The 21435-nt window shown below is 45.5% G+C and overlaps 5 protein-coding genes and 1 non-coding gene across 7 annotated transcripts; 2 read left to right on the top strand and 4 right to left on the bottom strand.

The window, feature by feature from the left end:
- The first annotated feature begins 3898 nt into the window (after positions 1–3898).
- On the top strand, positions 3899–5336 carry LOC117857457 (jacalin-related lectin 19). 2 transcript variants are annotated; one of them, XM_034740113.2, is made up of 2 exons: positions 3899–4427; positions 4548–5336. In XM_034740113.2, the coding sequence occupies exons 1-2, from the start codon at positions 4425–4427 to the stop codon at positions 5163–5165; spliced, it is 621 nt and encodes a 206-aa protein (XP_034596004.1). In that variant the 5' UTR covers positions 3899–4424; the 3' UTR covers positions 5166–5336. The 2 variants fall into 2 exon arrangements, with proteins under 2 accessions (XP_034596004.1, XP_034596003.1); XM_034740112.2 differs by having other exon boundaries at positions 4086–4427; positions 4530–5336.
- Positions 5337–6650: 1314 nt separating this feature from the next.
- Positions 6651–11070, top strand: LOC117857455 (anoctamin-like protein Os01g0706700). The gene is made up of 16 exons (XM_034740110.2): positions 6651–7056; positions 7256–7325; positions 7418–7533; positions 7841–7967; positions 8073–8173; positions 8297–8388; positions 8491–8595; positions 8685–8945; positions 9121–9253; positions 9332–9445; positions 9533–9603; positions 9685–9815; positions 9951–10033; positions 10111–10218; positions 10300–10458; positions 10559–11070. Exons 1-16 carry the CDS (start codon positions 6862–6864, stop codon positions 10667–10669), a joined length of 1977 nt encoding a protein of 658 aa, XP_034596001.1. The 5' UTR covers positions 6651–6861; the 3' UTR covers positions 10670–11070.
- Positions 11034–11792, bottom strand: LOC117857462 (uncharacterized). The gene has a single exon (XM_034740120.2). It carries the CDS (start codon positions 11579–11581, stop codon positions 11300–11302), a length of 282 nt encoding a protein of 93 aa, XP_034596011.1. The 5' UTR covers positions 11582–11792; the 3' UTR covers positions 11034–11299.
- A 513-nt stretch (positions 11793–12305) lies between these two features.
- LOC117857461 (large ribosomal subunit protein eL28z) lies at positions 12306–14206 on the bottom strand. Its single transcript, XM_034740119.2, has 4 exons — positions 14052–14206; positions 13553–13710; positions 13301–13467; positions 12306–12593 (listed from the first exon to the last, which is right to left on the bottom strand). Exons 2-4 carry the CDS (start codon positions 13698–13700, stop codon positions 12471–12473), a joined length of 438 nt encoding a protein of 145 aa, XP_034596010.1. The 5' UTR covers positions 13701–13710; positions 14052–14206; the 3' UTR covers positions 12306–12470.
- LOC117859374 (small nucleolar RNA R24) lies at positions 12803–12891 on the bottom strand. Its single transcript, XR_004641172.1, has one exon. It is a non-coding gene; the product is annotated as a small nucleolar RNA R24 (small nucleolar RNA).
- Positions 14207–14914: 708 nt separating the features above from the next.
- Positions 14915–20670, bottom strand: LOC117857454 (uncharacterized). The gene is made up of 7 exons (XM_034740109.2): positions 20218–20670; positions 19982–20114; positions 19003–19106; positions 18539–18710; positions 18287–18427; positions 17848–18190; positions 14915–17761 (listed from the first exon to the last, which is right to left on the bottom strand). Exons 1-7 carry the CDS (start codon positions 20277–20279, stop codon positions 15195–15197), a joined length of 3522 nt encoding a protein of 1173 aa, XP_034596000.1. The 5' UTR covers positions 20280–20670; the 3' UTR covers positions 14915–15194.
- Positions 20671–21435: the final 765 nt, after the last annotated feature.

Here is a 21435-nt window from a genome sequence, read left to right as displayed (position 1 = left end):
TGATTTCAGGTCATCAAGCAAGCAATCAAAGGTTAGAAGTAGGGCACACAAGCACAACATAGAGAGAAGGCACTAAAATAATAGGCCATACACGTGCATATAATTAAGACAAGTGGTAGTATAAGAAGGATATTAACACTAGTTGTGCTACTTGTTGAGTTGCCATATGAACTATCATATAATTAAATTGTCACAACATAAAGCATCAATTGGAATATTTCTTGATTCTTATAAAAATTAAATAATTGACAATATTAAATAATTGATAATGCTCAAGTAAGCTAGCTAGTAACACTAGTTAACTAACATTAGACAATTCAAGAATTAATTATAAGATGCTGCACCACATCTGAAATAGGAGTAAAAATATAACTTTCTAAATGAGAACTTACACTTACTAAGGCAGGCATTATTATTCTAGTAGTTTATAACATGGAGGTTTCTAATCACAAAGGCATAGCACATTTATTTAGGAAATTGCAAAGTATATGAATACATGAAGTATGAGTGTTACTCATGTTATACGGTATATAAGAGTCCACCAAGGCTAACAAAACTAATTCTTAATTTTGGAACACATATGTACTTATTATGCATTTTACTAATTAACTAGGTTTAAGCAAACATAGTTACAACTGTCTACACATGATTTATACAAACAAACGCTTCTACTAGATGATAAATGTCATTTGGAAACTACTAAAGTTGGTTTCATAATTTTTAAACTAATAGATGATTAACTATGCAAACAACAAGATAAGCATATATTTAATTAAACTAGAGATTAAAGTACTAATTTTTAGAGCAAACATATTTTTAATTGTTAGTAAACATCACAACGAAACTAGTAGAATTTGTTTCTTAATATTTAGAGCATTAGAGAATTAGTCATGTTTTTAACATCTCATACATAACAATACAAATCTTAGGATATTATGAGTGCATAGAAGAATGTCAATTATTTTTATCATACAACTACACCAATTCAAAGCATCTATGATAGAACATTTAAATCCAATTCAAAACCAGGATATATTCATGTTTTCCCTCGATGGCAGAACTGTAAATAACTCGTCAAGTTCCCAAAAATGGCATTGCCGGTGATTCCGACGACCGATTGCAGTGCGGTTTGACCCTAGAGCTTCCTTAGGTGATGGAGATTAAGTTTTAGATCATAGCAACAACATGCATGGAGGTTTGGATGACATGCAACATCAATGGAGATAAGATTCCATGAAGGTTAATGGAAGAGCTTCCAATGAAGGAGAGAGGAGGAGGAAACCATAGGGGAACCTTACCAAGGATGAGGAAGAATGATTTAGAGAGCCACAAGTTGGAGTAGAGCGACGATGGAGGAGATCGGGCTTGGACTTGCGTCACTAGAGTTGAAGAAAAAGAACTCGAAGAATAGCTTGTTGCATGCTAATTCTTGCGTGGGGAAGGTCGACGTGGAGGAGGGGGAGCTCGTCCCTAGCCTGGCCAAGGCTTGGCCAGCCAGCTCCTACCTGGGGCGATGGTGGAGGTGAGCAGCAGGAGGAGTGGCAGAAGCTCAAGGAAGAAACGAGAGTGAGGGAGAGAGAAAACAGGAGGGGGAGCCTCAGAGGTTTTGTGGGAAGGGTGCGGACGGCGTCAGGTGCCTGGCGGACAGGCTGAAGCCACGTGGTATAGAAAACGGCTAGCGCATCATGGAGAAAACGGCGTCAGACGAACAGAACCAGGGGAATCGACACCTACGGAGATTTTTGGAACTACGGAGTTTTCCGGAAAAAGTTACGCAGTTTCCGCAACTCTCCCAGAAAAGAGAAAACTTCGGAGAATCCGCAAAAATCTTCAGATACTCCGCAAAAACCTGCGGAAATTCCGCAAAACTTGCAAAAACTCCGCACAAAACATCAACAATAGGTATTCAAAGAGTTTTGGATGAATTTATAAATATTAAAGGAAGAAGATGCTGCCGAGACCGAAACGAAACCCATGGAACTGATTAAACATAGCGATTCAAATTAGACCATCTAGAGATCTCCCAAAATCGTGAAATAAATCAAGGAGATAAATCAAGGGCGATCCATTTTGCTCATAGCTGGCATCATAGCTATTGCAGGTTTGAAATGAAAATTCTTCCCGAAAGGGTACTTTTGAGTCTTAGGGTAAGTTGTTTGGCCTCAAGATGGTCTCTAAAGATCAGGGAACAAATTACCTAAATTCAAGTTTGGAGAAGTACTAATTTATCAAGCCATCCCATAGTATAGGTTCTATAGTAGAAATCTATGTTGCTTCACAAGGTACATGCTAAAATTCAAGTTTTTAATTTAATTTCAAGTCCAATGGTAAATCAATTGAGCTCAAAAGATGCAATGGTGCTAGAGATGATGCACATGTATACTCCATGACATGATTAACTATTTTGGATTGTTACAACTTGAACGCCAAATTATAACACCCAGCAATCCTGGATGGGGACAGTAGGTTTGCCCTGCTGATGATTTGCTTATCGACTGACTACTGACTTTGGAACAACCAAACAAAGGTAAGCAATTGTCAAGCAGAAGCAGGAGTAATGAGTGACCTGAACCGCTCCAGGAATCTCACACCGCAGCACAGGGCCCCCAACTAACAGTGGATATGTGGTGGAGTGTCCTGGCAAAGTGGAGGATCGGCCACTTGACAGCGCAAATGGGATGTTGATCACTGGGTTGATTAGCTGATCGTGGGAGCAGTTCAACACTTCAACTGTCAGCCAGTCAATCAGTCCGGCAATAAGAGGCTGGTGCACTAGGGAACAAGAAATGTCAGCTAACACATAACTGTCACTGAAGAACAGATTTACTTGAAGCCACGATTGATATCATTACTACCAGTGGTGAAGCGAAATGATACTCCTATATGCCATAGCTAGTTTGGCACTGAGGATGAGTGAGTCCTTGCTGAAGGAGTAAGGTTCAGAGGAAGAAAGCAACACCTGTGTTCTTGAGCTGCTGTTAGGTCGCTGGAAAGTGCAAACTACAACCGAGGTCATAATTTTTCAGATCACAATTAGTATGTTAAGTTTTTGCGAACCGTGTGGCATGGACTGATGGACTATTTGCAGGTCTTTTTATCGGGTCCCCTTCATGAGTTTGAGGTATAATAAAGTCTCGTTTGGCATGGCTCTTGCTGCTGTAAAAATGACTTTAGCTCTGGCTTCTCTGTTAAAGTGACTTTTTCTAGTTCTGGCTTGTGTTGTTAGAAAAATGTTAGGTAGAACGACTTCTCATAGTTTTTAGATTGGAAAGGAGATGTCAAATGTCCATAGTACCCTCATCTTTTTTTCTTCCTCTTTTCTTTTTTTTCTCCTATTTTCCTTTTTTTCTTTCCTTTCTTATTTCTATTTCCTTCTCCCCTTCTTTTCTTTTTTTTCCCTCCTTTCTTCTTTTCTTTTTTCCCCTCCTTTCTTTCTCTCTCCCCGGTTTCTTTCTTCGGCGATGCTGCAGTCCTCCTTCCTTTTCTCTCTCCGATTTCTCCCTAGTGCTATGTTTGACCTAGCCCATGGGTACATGCGTCTTTACGTGAAGTAAGGTAAGGATGAGCCGCAAGAAGCTAAAAAACTGACTTGCCCCAGTAGTACAAGCCGATGTCCATATTTTGCGGGGCTTATGCCTAGAAGCCGGTTTGAGCGACACCTTTGGCACGGCTTCCCATAAGCTGTACATAAGCCGTGCCAAAGGGCACCTAATTGCGCGCTAAGGAACCTCATTTCATCTCACATTGAAATTCTTGGCGCACTAATGGTCCCAAGTCCACTCCTCGGATTCTCATTTTATATAATTTTTCTTATTTGAAATTTTCTACTTTGGAAACTTTTTCAAAGAAGATCTTTTAAGTAGGAATTCATAGTTAAGATTTTTCATCAGACCATCATTCCGCCACACTGCGCACTGGACACGTCGACGAGGAATTCCCTGAAAGCTCAGATTGCTTGCGAATGAGTTAAACCATCCATGAAACGATTAAAGTACTGGTACATATTCGCCAATCATATGATGCCCCCGACCTAATACTCCGGGAGCACACAGCCACTCACTTGATGGTATCGTATTCGCCGGTCCAATACTAGCTCGTCACTTGTCAGTTTATTGCGTAGTACCTTGTACGGTCGTAAGCCTTTATCTGCATCGTTTATTGACTATCAAGTTTCAGCCTTTTTCAGGTCGCCCTCGTGTGGAAAACAAGTACGCTGATGAGCATTTCATGCTGGTCCTGATACGACGGGCATCCAATTCCCTCACCACTCACACATATTAATCCGCATTTGAGTTCCGGATTTGTGGTATATAAGTGCTGCTACAAGCGCGCTACGTCCTGCCCGTATCTCTGCACACTAAACTCTGAAGGTGTGAAGTTCCTGTGTTTCACATCCTCCGGTTTCAGGTGACAAGCTATCAATCATGGTAATGGGCATCTGTCGTTCATTCAGCATGGTTTCTTAATTTCGTTGTTGGGGCATTTCATATTTCTGATGAACACACATGTGCATTTCGTTTCCTGATCAGCAACCTGCTGCTCACCAGAGGAGGATGGTCGCGTCGAGCAAGGTGATCAGGGTCGGGCCGTGGGGAGGCCACGGCGGGAGCCCCTGGGACGACGGCCCGCACCGGGGCGTCCGGAGCATCACCGTCACGTACGGGCGCTTCCTGGAGTCGATGCGCGCCGAGTACGCCGACAGGAACGGCCGCCCGGTCCTCGGCGAGAAGCACGGCGGCGGGACGGGCCGCAGCCTCTCCGCCAGGATCGAGCTGGACTTCCCGTACGAGTTCGTGACGGGCGTGAGCGGGAGCTACTGCGCGGCGCACGGCGGGTCGCCGCCGGTGGTGCGGTCGCTGACGTTCGAGACCAGCCGCGGGGTCGTGCACGGCCCGTTCGGGGGCGCGGGCGGCGCCGACGACGGGGTGCCGTTCTCGTACCCGATGGAAGGGGCCGTGGTGGTCGGGTTCATGGGAAGGAGCGGCTGGCACCTTGACGCGCTCGGCCTCTACGTCGCGGCGCTGCGGGCCGAGACGCTCTGCGACGTGGTCCAGGAGCGCGGCCTCTCGGCGTACCGCTCCTTCGTCTACGGCGGCGACGACGGGGCGCGGCCGCGGCATCATCATCAGAGCAAGAAGAAACCGTTCGAGTGGTGCTACAAATAACTGTTACTATAACTGAAGCGAAGCACACCGAAGCATTCCATTGGGCCGGAAAGGGCTCCAAGAACCAGAGTGAGCGATCGCCTATTCCTCTATCACGTGGTAAGATTAGGCAACTTTACGTAAAGTGTTTCACACGCTATGAAAGGATAAGATTAAGAACAAGTCACGTTACTGAGAGTTGTAATCCAGTGAAGGACTGAGGAGTGAGGATGGTTCAACTACAGTACGAAAGTTTGCCGCACAGGCGAACCACTAGCGAAACAGAGACAACTCGCGTCAGAAGCGTTGGGGGCGGCAGCCGGATGACGCCGACCGCCATCTGCCGGGCACTGAAGAAATCTGCCTGTGCCTGGAGCGACCCTGAGAGCTGCCTGAACCGTGTTTGGTTGCAGTCCTGAGAAGCTGCCTGTCCCAGGCACCTCCACAAGTCCCAGGCTTACGAAATCGGTCGCCTGGGCTCCACGCTGCCGCGCTGTGCGAGGAGGCGCACGCGCGACGCGGTGAGAGGAGGACGCTGAGGAATCAACAGCCGGACACACTCATGGGTCATGGCCGAAGGCATCAGGCGCCGCAGCTGGAGGAGATCGATGGGAATAAGTTGAGCTCCGATGACACGAACGGCGGCTCCGGTAGCAGCTTCGGTGGGAATTTGCCCTACGAAAGTGACAAATACGGAATCGCAAAGAAGCGTCGTAGCTATCTGAAGCATCAATTTCTGGATTGGGCTTAAGATAGCGATGGATTTGAGAAGATTTGATGGCAGGTTTAGGCGGCGAAGGAGCTCACCTCGAAAAAGCAGATGGATAGCATGATTTTCGTTTGCAGTTTTTTCATTTTACGTTTTCACAGACCAGTCACCAACTAAACACCGTTGGTTCACGTGTGCCTGGGCAGGCAAAAAGCTTCTCAATAACAGGCAGCTCAGGCAATCCATTCAGGGTCCTAACCAAACATGCCCTCATGGCCCCTCGCTGCCGCCGAATGAAACGGACGACACGCCGCGCGGAAACGGACAGGCTGAACCGACACGGCAGCTCGCGGAATGGAGGGAGGAAAACGGCGAAACGCTCCCGCCGATTCTCGCGTTCCGCCCACAGCCCCACACCACACCATGACACTTCGACGATCCGTACGTGGGCCCACGCTTAATGACCCTCGCTTCCGAGCTTCACAGGGGTCCCACCGCCCCCCACGCGTACCCCACGGCTTTCAAATCACGGCCTCCCGTTCCTCGCATCGCTGCCGTGCCGTCGTCCATCTCTACTCGCACGCACGATTTGCATTCCACGGCCCCGCTCCGTTTCGAATTCCCACCCCTAATTACGCCCGCAAGCGCTGCCTGGCTGCCTGCCCCTGGCCCTGCCCGCTCACAGACAGGCGGTTACGACGCCAACTAATCACCGGATTAATTTAATTTAATCGCGAAACGAAATCAAATCGAATGGACGCGGACACCGGGCCCCCTAATCCGTTACCCCCCGCCACGCCTCCCCGTCCTCGCCTCGCGCTCTCTCTCTCTCTCCCCCCCCTCCGCCTCCGCCTCCGCCATTCCCAAAGACCCGCTTTGCTTTTGTTTACTCTTCCGCTCCTCCTCCTCGCATTCTCCCCTTTCCGCCCATGCGGATCCGCCTCCTCGCATCCGCCGCCGTCTCGCGCCTCGCCCGCGCCCGAATCTGATCCGGGCGTGGGGTTGGGGATGGGGGCGGGAGGAGGGGAAGGGGCCGTGGAGGAGGCCACGGGGTTCGAGGTGGGCATCGTGGTGCCCAAGCTCTCCCGCGCCGCCGCCGCCGCGGGGGCCGCCGAGGACTGCGTGGTGCGGCTGGTGCGGGAGCTCGAGAGCGCCGGGCTGCTCGTCGAGCGCGTCCGCGGCGTCCCCGCCGAGTTCATCAAGGTCGGTGCCTGGCTGCTGCTGCTTTTTTTCCCTTTTGAATTCGGACTGTGGTCGTGCCTTCGGTTTAGTTTGAGACGAGGAGGCGATTCGGAGGAGCGCGAGCCCTATGATCTGCTTGCCTCGCTCTGGAAATTATGCAGGGCGGTGTGCTGCTTGCTGTTTCAATTCTAATGCCTGTGAGCCTGCTGTTTGAATTTAGCTGGCTGCGCCAATGGGGACCCTTGGGAGAGCGGCTGCTGAGATGCAGATGAAGAAGCTAACCTACATCGGTAACTTGGCTCTACCTTGAAGCATTGTAACACTGGTGAAATGTCGTTGGGGGTGGGTGATGTGTTCATGTTACTGTTAATTTGAGTTTCAGGAATGGAGCTGCAGTTTGAATGGGACCAGGTCGCAGCATTTGTCAGGCAGCCAGATGGGTCCCTGTTCAGCTGGAGAGAGCGATATTTCTGCTTCCGTTACTTGATATATGGCATAGTAAGTGCACAACTGTCCTCATGTGTAGCTGCTGCTGTTCCAGATTGCAACAAATCGTAGATATGCCTACAGATTTGTTGCCTATTGTTCTGTTGATAATGCTTGTTTCTGTGTGCATTGTAAAACTACCAGTGGCCAAGTATATGCCCATTGAGCTTTGTGCTCTTTCTCATGCACTACGCTTCATTATTGATCCTATTTTCTGACATCAGTGCACTCTCATTCTTTTTTTTTCTTGAACGAAGTGTTTGGCTCTTTGCTATTTGGATATAGTTATGTGATAGCAAGTTGGAATTGATTAATGCAGGTGAACAAGACAAACTCTGAAATAACTCTTAAATTTGATGACAAGGAGTTCCATTGGAAGGAAAATGAGTCACTATTGACAAGGCTGGAATCTGAAGGAGTTGTAAAGCTAGTATTCCCTTTGCATGGTACACTAACCTAAATTCTACTTGTACTCGTATTTTGTGAGAGGGCAAATTACTTATATGCCACAGGTGAAAGCTCATCCCAGCCGGCTAAAACTTTTGTTGCAGATGAAATTAAAAGGAAGCAACTCCTGAGAAATTGGGCACTTAATTGGCTTGATTTCACATGGCAACCTATCGATGAAATTTACTCGTACTTTGGAACGAAGGTACAACTGTGTTCAGCACAGCTTACACCTAATAACATATTTAGTTTATGTACCATTCTGTCTGAAGGTAGTAATTTTTCTACCCACTACTTTGTAAAAACTCCGTTTCAAGTTGTATTGCAGATTGCAACATACTTTGCGTTCCTAGGAATGTATACACGATGGCTTTTCTTCCCAGCTGTTTTCGGACTGGCAACTCAACTTATAGATTTTGGGTATGCATTTTACTTACTAGTTGCCACTATCTTTGGAAAATATGAAATTAATTTTTTTCCCCTCTGTTCTTCTAAGTTTCTCCTCTGCACTTTGAAATTCAGGTCATTGCAGTGGTTGGTTCTTCCTGCTTTCTTTATCTTTGTTATTTCTTGGGCCGTCTTTTTCTTGCAATTTTGGAAACGGAAGAATTCAGCACTTCTTGCAAGGTTAGACATGTGATTCACATTTGATCTGTACATATCAAGCTAATTTACTCACAACTGTTTCCTGACCTCTTTAAGATGGCCTCCGACAGATGGGGTATTAATTGTTCCTTATCTGAATACAAAAATCTTGACAATGAACTTGGTTCCTTGGGCGATTCTCTTACTATTGAGGAAAAGAAATTTGATGATGCATCTGCTGAGAAAAGAAAGTTGCAAAGGAATGAATGGTTTGGTGTCCTCCTTAGAATAAGAAACAATGCTATCATTGTGTTGGCTATCATTTGTCTTCAGTTGCCATTTGAATTGGCATATGCTCATCTATATGAGATTACAGAAACTGAGGTGATGAGGTCGGTATTTCTGATGATCCATCTTTAGTAGGGTCACCCCAAAATTGTGCAACTGACTTGCTAGCTAGGTTTCCTTCCCTAGTACTTCACATCAGTTTCTCTCTCTGTATTTTGCCATTTCCGGTTGCCATTAAGATCTACATTGTAATACTCTGATCAATGTTATACCATACAGGTATTTGTTGACTGCAGTATATCTTGTTGCAATTCAGTATTACACCAGAATTGGTGGCAAGGTATCTGTCAATTTGATAAAGTATGAAAACAACCAAGGAGAAGAATCTAGTTCTGCTAGCTTAGTTTATAAGGTAAATACCATGAAGTTTGAAAGATGATACGTTTGTGAAGTTTGGCTTCTCACTTTTTTCCCTTTTCTTGAAATGCAGGTCTTTGGCCTTTACTTTATGCAGTCATATATTGGGTTATTTTACCATGCTTCTCTGTATCGCGATATACTGGCCCTCCGGCAAGTTCTCATCCAGCGTCTCATTGTGTCCCAGGCATGTCTGCAGCATAATTGTTTTACTGTTGAGTTTGATTGTACCATAGTTTCATATTGATGATGTGTTTGCTCTTTTTTTCTTTAGGTATTAGAAAATCTGATTGAGAATTCCATTCCTTACCTCAAGTACAGCTATAAAAAGTACATTGCTGTTCAGTAAGTTTCGCATGGACCCTTTTGCCTTATCCTTATTCCCAGATCAATAAAGTAAGACATGAACTCTCTCCCATGTTGTAGCAAGAAAAAGCATGAGAAAGAATCACCATCAGGAAAGTCAGTCCGGTTATCAACAAGAGTGGAGAAAGAATATTTAAAACCCTCTTATACTGCAAGCATTGGAGCAGAACTTGAAGATGGTTTATTTGATGGTAAGTGTCTGTCTTTGATTTGGATGTGGTTCATGTATAGCACTTCCGCTGAGTTTCAGTCATTGCATTTGCATTCTCGAAGAAATGGACAAAAAAATGATGGCATTTGTGCTTACAATATTAAATCCATCACAGACTTTCTGGAGCTAACTCTACAGTTTGGAATGATCATGATGTTTGCATGTGCATTTCCGTTGATTTTCTGCTTTGCTGCTCTGGTATGTGGAATCTATCACAAAATCACCGTCTTGCTTTGATGGAAATCTGTTAATGTTTTGAACTATTTTCACTTCAGAACAATGTTACTGAAATCAGAGCAGATGCATTGAAGTTATTAGTCATGTTGAAAAGACCTGTCCCCCGAGCTGCAGCTACAATTGGAGCATGGTTGAATATATTCCAGGTTTGCTTTCTGAACTTTTTATTTGACTCCTAGTGGGTATACATGCATGTCCCTGATGTTCAGTCTTGAGTTTGTTTTCAGTTCTTGGTGGTAATGGCCATATGCACCAACTGCTTGCTTCTTGTTTGTCTCTACGACGAGGAGGGAAACTGGAGGATGGAGCCAGGACTTGCAGCAATCCTCATAATGGAGCATGTTCTCCTCTTAATCAAGTTTGGTTTCTCACACTTCGTGCCTGAGGTGATTTTCTGCACTTATCTGCTTCCTCTGTGCAGTTCTAATTATTTATTTATAACTGAAGCACCGATATGTGGTTTCTTGGTTTCCTTTTGTCAATTAGGAGCCTGCTTGGGTGAAAGCAAATCGAGTGCGATATGTAGCTCAGGCACAAAACGTCTGCTCCAAACAACTTTTGAGGAGTATTTCAAAATTTGATGCAAAACTGGATTGAGAAACATCATGTGCAGTTTAGAAGGCAACGCTAGTTTTGTAGCTTAGGTAGAGCGGGATTTGTATAGTACAAAGCTGACAAACTGCAGGGATGGAACATCTTGTTTCTGCTAAGTGTAGATATCGGCTTATCGCCACCTTACTTACTGGTAAATGTGTAGAGCAGAATGAGTTTCAATGTAAGAATGCAACTTATTTTTTGGTTTCTTTTGATTTTACTGCTCTGTTGAGTTGAACTGAAACTTGGACAAGTTTCAGACCATGTAATGTGTGTGGGTGATTGCTTAGAGTAGCGTTGTAGTTGACAAAGTAAGCACAATTAACTGAAGGTGTGTGGAAAAGCCCTTGTGTGTGAAAATCGTCAATTTACTGGAGAAATATGCCAGCTGCAATTTATTATTATTCACGTGCATGACATGCAGCGAAATTTTATTGAGTTTGACAGAATGGAGGTAAAATCAGCACACTGAATGAGTGAAAGAACGAAGGTGATTAATGAATTCTCCATTTTGCATGTCGCCTGCGGCGTCTGGGCTGCTGGTGCATGGTGCCCGTCGACGGTTGCCACCATTTCTGCGGAGTTGTTTTCTTATTGCCCGCCTGGGAAAGTTATCTTCTTCAGCTTAGCTGCTCAGCTTTCGGACGCATCATCGCTTGCGCCCTGGTCCTCCGACGAGCCGCCGCTCTTCTCCGGCCAGGCACTGAAGCTGAGCTGGCGCACCAGCGCCGCCACCTTCTTGGCCCATCGCCGGATCTCGTCCTTGACCTTGTCGGGCTCCACGTCCACGAGCGGGCCGGCGCCCAGCCCGGACAGGAGGCGCTCGAACCGGGCGCTCCCGCGGGACGGCGCCGTCGGCTGGCAACCGCCGCCGCCGTTGGCCGATGCCTCGGCCGTCTTCTTGCCGACCGACATGTCTCGTCGGAGCGCCGGTTTCCCCGGTGAATCGTGAGCTGGAGTTCGGTTTTATACCGGTCCGGGCAGAGATGTCTGTGTCCCGCACGTCTGGTAAGAGTGAGTTTCGCTCCATGGTTCCTTCCAAGATGCTCCAAGGTCTCGCTTCCAAGCCATCGATTTTTCAGCAGTGGATACCAGATTTCGCGAATTCCTGTGCACGCAAGGCTAGCTCACGGACAGATCCCTAGTATGAACTTATTTTATTCGCAAAAAAAAGTATGAACTTATTTATTTATTTATATATATATTTCAATACAGGCTCCAGCCCAGAGAGCAGACGGGAACGGAGGGGTTTTTTTTTGTGAAAACTGTGACTAAAATTTGAAAATGCGTTAGCTAAATATCAAGCTGCCAAAGCAAAGTAACATGCAAAAGTTGCAGCTTGTAAAAGAAAAGTCGTAGAGTAACTCCTATGCTTGAAAATGTATCACATGACCAGAGGTCCAGAGCCCAGAGGAATATCCACGGGATAATCACGAGTCAAATTCAGGTTGCAGACTTTGAATTTCCAAGTCACCTAATTCAGCAGTACTGGGGCGGAACTCGTTCAATTCGCATTCCTTTTAGAACCCTAGTTTTTTTAACGTCACAAGAATACAGGTTAAAACTTGAATCACAGACAAATGGAGCAAGAAAGTTGCCATATTCAGATGTTAACAGCACAACCACCGAATGCCAATAATTACTAAAAGGATATTCCATATTCATAGGCTTAATTATGTCATGGGTACAAGGTGGAACCTAATTTGCAAGTTTGTGGCAGTCTAAGAACGCACATCAACCATCACACTCCAAATCTAGAAACCTGGAAACATAAACACCACCCATCATAACAAGTCCTTGTGACTTAGTTCGCCTGCCTGTTCTTCTTCTTGACACCAGACTTGGCAACCTGGAGGCTGCGGTACACTGCGCTCAGCCTTGCAAGAGCTGGCTTGGTAAGATCAGGCCTGTAGTAGTTGTCAGCAACCTGAACAAAAAGGAAGCAAAACCATTATGACAATCGATGATGCCAACTTGGTCAAACAAGAACTCACATGTCTGGTCAGACATAATTTCTCATTCAAAAAGGGATGTATTGTGGTAAAAAGCAAGCAGCACCATGTTTTATGTTTAAGGGTCTATGCATATGCTTGAAACAAATGGCTTATGATTGAAGCATGCTTCTGATTGAAATAAGCAGCTCAGAAGCCAAGCGTAACAAGTATATCTCATTGAAGATTCAACCTTTTGAATGAATCTTCTGACATGTTAAGGATCACAACTGTTTATAAATTGTTATATCCACAAGGGCAAGCAGGGTTCTCAGAAATGATTCTCACATGATACTATTACTAATCTAGAATACAGTTTTATAGGTTGGCGAGTACCTAATAGTTTAGAAACAGCTACAAATGTGAACCAAGGACAAAAAAAGATTCATGGTATGACAAGCATGTGCAGTCCTCCAACTTGAAACAACAGGTCAAGAGGACCATGACAATTATGGCAAACTCTATTCAACAATGCGTAACGAGTGTATTTAATTGATGACCCAGACATGTGAATTTGTTACATGATAAGGATAATCACAACAATTTCTAATTGCTCACCCACAATTATTTTTTTTAAAAAAACACACCCCTCACCGGAGCAAAACATCATAGGAGAACAATGACACATGTAATTGTTCTATACCTGGTTCTTGACAGCCTTGGCCATCTTGCGGAATTCCTTGCGCATGACAGACTTGTGGTAGAGGCTGGCAGGCTTGTTCTGCTTCTTTGTCTTGGTTGTGGAGAGGACCACCGCCATCTCCTTGCCACTGGCCGGTTGCACTGTCACGGTCTTCTTGTTGGCAAGGCCTGTAAAGAAACCAATCCTGCAATTAAACAGTGCCACTGATGGCATCCGCAATTCAAATGAACAAGCTGGGAAATAAACACTAACCAGAGTACTTGTAGGAGTGGACATTGTAGAGGTTGTTGGGCTCCTTGCTGAACTGAACCTTGGCATTGCTGTTCCCGAACTGCTTGACCAGGAAGGAATTATTCTTCCTCACGATCTCCCATACCAGAGAATCCGGAACCGTCGCCATTTAAGCTTGCCTAAAGCACGAATCCAACCATACAACATGCAACCAATCAGCTAACAGGAGCAACTTAATGATAAGCATTGAAATAGCAAACTCACAAGCAATTGTACCACAGCTAAGAGTTATCAGACTAATGATAGCAACACAGAACATATTAGTTACACGATCGCTGCTGTTCCACCAGGGGCGGACCCAGCATAGGATATGGGTGTAATAACATGTACACCCGATAATTTTTGCAAACAAAATGGAAGCTATATATTGTAAGGTGGGATCCGAATACAGATAGCTTATATTAGGATTTGGGGTGCTCCGTTTCGCACAGCAGGAAGGGAAGAGAAGGGGAGGGCATACCAGGTGGGTGCTCGTCGCCGGCAAAGGGCCCTGCAAAGACCGAGACGAGAGGGAGGGGTGAACAGAGGGAGCAGCGCGCGGCGGCTGCTTGGGAGCCGGGAAGTGGAAAAATAAGGGGGCTAGGGTTTGGGCAACCTATATGGGAATGGGAGAGCCGTGGGATGGGGAGGGGTGCGGGCCCTCAACGGGCCGGCCTGTTAAATGGGCCGTACCCAGGCCGGCACCACACAAGTGGCCGGCCCATGCCGTGACATGCCCTGTGGCTGGCTGGCCATATACATTTCCTGTGGTCACTTTTTTCTTTTCTTTTCCCTACGATGCTATTTTATTTTAGAGCATGAATTGCCATTCGTAATTTACTGGCTGCAGCGAACATTGGAAGTAGGATAAATCCATGAAACCTTGTTTCAAATTGTTCATTCTAAGCGAGGAAAGTGGAACTGTGAAAGATAAGCATGAAACCTTCTTTCAAATTGTTCCTTCTAATTCTAGGCGAGAAAAGTGGAACTGTGAAAGATAAGAATGGAAAGTGCTGTACTATCAACCTAAACAATTGGCCAGCACTATGCCGAAACAGTTGCTCAGCACCATGGGCATCTCATCTCTGCCTACGTAATCATCTAGTATGGTCAAATTGTTTACCGTCCCAACATTTTACCAGTTGCATTAAATTAGCCAAATTACCCATTGGAAGTTCAATCTCTTCCAATGGCTTTACATCCAGTTCACCAAATATGGCACCAATTGCTATTCATGAACCGACAACAGACCAGGCTGCAGAAATCATGGAACAATCCCTTCCATAATTCATGCATAGCATGAGAATACCAAATACGATTCAGAACCAATATTACAAATTAAAATAAAATGAATGAACCCAGAAGTTCCATATTGCTGGCAGTATGATGTGCTTATTAACAAGCACCAACAGGAAATGAAGTCTTTACATTATAAATCTATTGAAATATATGAGGCCACAAGAGAACAAAAGAATTGTAGGCTCAAAACTAGCATCGCATAAAACCCAACATTGTATGTTGCTATACTGTACAGATCTCAACTCAATATCTATGAAACATATGTGTCTATCGTATATGACTTGGTGAAACACCAGGCGTATATATGTGGTGTGAAACTGTAAACCTAGCGGCGGTTTGTTCGAAGCGACATAAAATGTGCAGCAAACGAATCGTAGTCCGTTGGAAGCTTGGGGTGAACATGTGCAGGTGGGGTTTTCGGGGTGCTTTCTTTCAGAGTTCCTGCTGAGGTTTCTGTGTCTCCCACATTTCCTGGAACAGAGGTTCTACTCATCTCAGCTTCTTGCGACTTCCCTCTAGCCACCATCGGAGATTCGACATTCTCATCTTTAGGTGAAGTGCGTTGTACTGCAACCCTAGGGTACACAGGTGCAACCCTCCTTTGTTCAGTACTTGAGTTGTTCAATTGAGGAGCTTTTGTCTCCTTTGGCAAGCTCACGGTTTCATCAGCATATCGTGCTCCAGTTCGGACATGACCATCTCTCTTTGTGTCTGATGTTACATCCCGTGTTCTGCGTGATTGTATCTGCACTCCAGACTGCTTTGGCTGAGTAGTCTGCTGTTGCTCCAGTTCATCTTCACTGTCATCTGAATCAAAGTAATTTCTAGCCATCCTTGATCTCATTTCCCGGCGTGCTCCTGTACCTGGTTTTTCATTATAAAGCTCTTGATTGGAATTCACACGTTCGGAACTCTTAGTTGTGGGAGGACTTGGATTAACAGATTGTTCATATAGTTTCTCATCAGCATCTGAATCAAAGAAATTTCTTGCCATGGTTGATCTTGCTTCCCCACGTGATTTTTCATTATAAAGCTCTTGATTGGAATTCACACGATCAGAACTCTTAGTGGTGAGAGGACTTGGACTAACAGATTGTTCATATAGTTTCTCATTATCATCTGAATCGAAGAAATTTCTTGCCACGGTTGATCTTGCTTCCCCACGTGTTCCAATAATTTGATTCCTGTCATAAAGTTCACTATTGTAATTTCCACCTGAAGAAGTCCTGGTTGAGAGTGAGCTTTTGGGGCTACTTCTGTTCTGTTCAAATGGAGTAGTATTCTCTTGCGAAGCAACTGGCTCTTCAGTGCTCGCAGAAGCCTTAGGCAAGGACTCCCTGGAACGTTTGGTGTATGGTGGAGGTTGCCTGGGTTTGTTTCTTAGTCCAGGAGTTAACCTATCAAAGTTAAGGCCAAGATCACCATCCTTATCATTAGAAGTTGCTGAAGTCCGAATGGCAAAAGGCAAGGACTGATTCTTATTTGCTCCTGGTGATGATGCACTTTCAAATTTATCTGCCTCAGTTTCTTCATCCGAAAGATCAGAATCTCTGCTTTGTACACGGTTCAAGTGCCTCTGTGCCTCTGTCCCTAAATAATCAGATATGGGTGAACCACCAGTCCCACCAGTGTGTTGCTCCTTGTATGATAGATTAAGACCAGACGACACCACGTATTTCTTGCTGGAGCTAGACTCATAATCTTCAATATTTTCTTTAACATCAGGGTCAATCTTTCCAGAAATTCTGTTAGCTTCTTTGTTCAGGCCAGACGAAGCAGACTTCAAAGACTCTGTACGCGTGGCTGTGGCTATTTCCTCATCAGAACTACCACCACCTGAATCAAATGTAGGAGGCAAGTTACCATAAGTACGAGGTGAAGGAACATCCCTTCTGTTTAATCCTAAATTATCAGATTTTTGTGTTTCTGTCCTGGAAAATAGCATTGAAGTTCTACGGTTAGGAGATTCACTTCTACGCTCTTGACTCCAATCTACAGTTGCCATGTGATCTTGGACACCAGGTGGCTGTTCAGTGTGCTTTGAGGAGAAAGTATCCAACAAATTCTCTTCTTCAACATCAGAATCATATTGATCAAAGACAACAGATGAAGAGTCTTGAGTTTTGTCGTTCTGCTTGTCCCAGAAAGTACTGCTGCCATAAGTAAATGTATCTTGGGAAGAACTGAAATTGCCATAGTAGTCATTTGTGCTCTCCTGATCAAAGCTAGGTTTCCTGATCTCCACATCCTTGACGTTGCGCCCACAAGGTCCAGTTTCTTGCAACTTTTCCCCAGGAAAATCAAACGGATGAACTTCAGATCTTCCAATGTTGCTTTCTCTCTCATATAAATCATAGAAATGTGGAGGCTCAGGTGAATCAGCACGAGGTGGTTCAGTTGGCATTTCATGTACAGGACTTTCAGGACTGTAAGAGTGGAATTGTTGAGCTGGGGCATGTATTGTTGATATATTCTGGCTTTGAGAAGGGGCATGAACTGTTGACATATTCTGGCTTTCAACACGATTTGTTTCTGCTCTTCCAGAACTTTTTCTTGCATATGGCATCCCCCTTGGATCATTTACACCTGAGCTATGGTCATGGAAACTCCTCTTCTCATCCTTCACTAAATGTTTAGCCGGTTGCTTCCTTGGTGTATTTTCATGACTGTAAGCAGCTGCCTCATAAGCTCCAGTGCTTTGATCACCAGAATAGTTTCCACGACTAGCAAGTTCAGCAGCAGCTCTAGCAGCAATACTTGCCATCTCTGCAGACTCTGCTGCTGCCTGTGCAGCAGATGTTGCATCTTTGAATTCCACATTCCAATTGGCACCACTCACCGAAGATTTTCTTTCCCTATATTGGTTCATCTCTTCATTTCTGGACACTGTGTCTGAAGAGAAAGATTGAACCAGTCAATGGGAATATGAACAAGAAAAAAGAAACTGACAAGTATTCAACAGTACATTCTCTCTATACCTGGGACTGCTGTGCCATATTGAGTGGAAGGTGGAGCTTCAGTATTTCCATGAGAGATACTGTTGGAACCAGGAATCTGTGTCGAATAGTAAGCAGATGCACCATGTTGGGAGCTAGGGGGCACTGAAGCACTGGAACCATTCCGAAGGTTTTCTTGTGAGAAAGCATTAGAATTTCTATTCACGGAGACATCTACAGGCGAATAAGGTCCCGCTGGCACATGAGAAGTGGCCGACACAGTCGCTGCAGGAACACCAGAGTATGTGGGCTGTGGTGTTGACATGCTAGAAGTAGATGACCCCATAGTTGAAATATTTCCTCCAGAATATGTTGCAGACCCATGCTGGCAAACAAAATAATCAAACAGATTAGGGCCACAATTTTCCGATCAGGACTGAAAAAGGTGAAAAATACAAAATACTCTAAATCAGTTATTTACCAGACGATCTTCATTTGGCTTCTGCAATTTCTCCTCGAATGCTTTAGGCTCCCATTTGATGTTGTGCTCCTCCGCAATTGAGGTCAAGGTTTTGATTTTGGTCTGTACATCAGGTGCTCCTGCTGACAGTTTCTCAATTACCTGTAACAAACATAGCTGTATAAACCGACTAGGCTAAAAGTGGCATCGTGACAAAGGAAATAAGGAAAATCTTTCATAAAATTTGAAGCTTTTAAAGGCAGCAAAAAATACCAGACGATTTACACCACTGTCAGGGCGCACTTCAAGGGCTGCTGCGGCAAACTCTTTGCCATACTTGCTTGTGAAATGCTTCCGGACATCTGCTAATTCCGTGACATCTGAACACCTCATCGACGCAAATATAACACTGGCTATTGCCTCCTTCAGATCAATGGGGCAAGCCCTAAAATTCAGGTAAATAAAACACATATGCTATTTAGATGTGCAAACAGACAGACTAAATCATGATGTGCTGCTAAGGAAAGGATAACTCTTATGATGCAGGAAAACTGTCATAAGGAAAAATAAATAAATCCAATGAACTAAACAAATCATCCCACAATGAAACCTAAGTTACATTGCCAGCTAACACAAGGTGTTGTATTATTTCTGTGACAAAGAAACAATTCCGAGCAAACTAAAAACATGAACCATTGAATAAAGGTTTGCATACAAGAAAGAAAAAACTGGCTTACTTCTGTGAGTCGATAATGGACAGGCGTGCCACTATAAGTTCACAGTATACTTCAATCAAGTCATATGCTTGCATGAACTTCTCTTCCCTTATGACATGTTCAACCTGCAGGAGAAACAAAACAGTCAGTACGGAGTAATGAGCCTCATGCCGACGCAGCACTATCAAGACACATTAAACTGTTATAAGTGTAAATTTCATTTGAACTGAGAAGAAGCTCATTTTCTATGGCTTCAGACCTAACAGAGTTTGCCTGCAAAGGAGAAGACAATTTCATATAAACCATACTTGCACACAGATGTTTGCAGCAAAGAGGCATCTTAAAGTAAGATGGAACAAACGCAACCCTGTAATTATTGGTTTACATTGGCTAAGCAATAAAACCATACACATTGATCAGATGAAGATTTTCAATGCTCCCATGGAACATCAGAGTTCCAATGGAGCAACGCAGCACTGGGAACTGGAAAGTTTAGTAGCCAAGTAAGCATTGTGCTAGAAGTGAGTGCAGTGGACAAATGGCACTGGAACTAAAATCAGGCTCCAAGGATAAGCTCCAGCATTTCCAAGGAGGAAAGCGTGTAGCATGGAAGAACAACCAACGCTCAATGTCATCACATAAGTCCCAGTCAATTACAATCGCTGCAGGCTTGCAGCTCAGTATGTAGTTGTTGAACAGTGACAGACCATGGGTTATCTAGAGGGGTCCAACCGTTCACATTCATCCCAAATTGCAGCCAATTCGTGCAATTGCACAACCAAATACCTAACGTAGTGCTCAATTCGAGGCCATAGGGCTTGAGCTCGAGAAGTCGAGTCCACGCGACCCGATTACCCAACTCTACCATCATCAGGCCAAGCACTGGAGACGCATCAGGTCAACTCGGACAAATGGCTGGGGGTGAAATGACAAATGATGATGGGATGATGCAGTGGCGAGGGAAGCAGGTGACGGGGGAGGCCATGAGCCAAGCACGTACCCTGATGCGCGCGGTCATGTCCTGGTTGGCCTCGAGCAGCTGCGCGACCTCGCGGCGCATCTGGCGCACCTGCACCTCCTTGCGGTTCCGCAGCAGCTTGATCCGCGCCACCGCCATCCGCAGCGACGTCTTGCTGGGGAAACCACAACAAAACCAAAGCAGACGTTAGAATCTCCCACACCCTCCGCACCCCGGCGCGGCGCGGGAGCAAACGGAAACCGATCTGGTGGACTGACCACTTGTCGGGCTTGAAGCCCTTGTGCAGGACGCCGGAGAGCTTCCCCTTGGTCTTGTGCATCTCCGCCGCCGCCTCGGTCCGCCGCCGCCGTGGCCGCGCGAAGAAAACCTCTCCTCCGGCTTGATTGATTCGAAAATCCAACCGAATCCAACCGGCCCCGTGGGAGACAGGCGCGCCACCGGGTAGTACCTGCCAACACCCCACCTATCGGATGCGCCGCTTTTGTTGCTGCGGTGGATTGGAATATGGAAAGACTCGAGCCTCACGCGGGCGCCTGCCGCCAAGGGGAACCGAACAGGAAGAAGGAGGGGGAGACGAGACTTTTTGCCGAGCGAAGCAAATCGTTTATTCGTGGGAAGGGATTGCTTTGCTTCCGTGCGGGCGACGACACACGCACGGCCGGCACCCGGCAGGGCCAACGCCCAACGGCGCCTTCCTCGCCGCTTCGCTTCCGCGTCGTCGCCTCGTCGGTTGGGGGCTTGGGGCGGGTGCGCGCTCCGTTGGTTGACCTTGACCCAGCGCGACGGGTTCGAGGCGCTCGCTCGGCGCGTGACGCTTGGGTCGAGACACCGGCCATGCTAACCTTCTGTTGCGAACTGGAACGAGCGGTGGCCGGGCGCTGGGGGATTTTGGATTTGCGCCTTGTTGACGGTATAATCGTCGCCGGCAGTACGGTACGGGGGGCATCTTCAGCCTGTTTGGAAAGTTCCTCCGTGTTTGTAGAGCTTCGAACAAAATTTCTCCGTGTTGATGTGCAGCAGAGCTTGTGACGTTTGGTCGAGAGCTCTCGGCCCTCTCACGGTAGCAACACGGCTTGGTTTCCTAGAGCTTGTTTGGTTGTATTTGTTATGTACAAAATGATTCAAAATAATAATAATTTTTTATTTGGTTGGGTGAATTGTATCAATTCATCTAGGATGAAGCCGTTCCACTTAATATATTATTCGTAGAATAAGAATGAACCATAGTACAAATAAATTGGTTGAACCATACCATCCAGAATCATCCATAAATGCATCATATGGTACACGTAATCAAACACCTGCCAGGTGTCGCACGTTTGGTGTTTTGCGCGTTGAAAAGTCTCGGTGGCGTATGGCCCGTCTGCGATTTGTACTAGCGGATTTGTACTAGCGGATTTTGACACTTCATTAGTTGACCATTCACGAAAGAAGTGTCAGCCTCATTTTCAGGCTTCTAGACTAGACGTGCATCG

The sequence above is a fragment of the Setaria viridis genome, chromosome 5 (assembly GCF_005286985.2).
Source record: "Setaria viridis chromosome 5, Setaria_viridis_v4.0, whole genome shotgun sequence".
Taxonomy (NCBI): domain Eukaryota; kingdom Viridiplantae; phylum Streptophyta; class Magnoliopsida; order Poales; family Poaceae; genus Setaria; species Setaria viridis.
The sequence above is the reverse complement of the archived record's forward strand: the minus strand, read 5'-3'. Positions and strand labels throughout refer to the sequence as shown.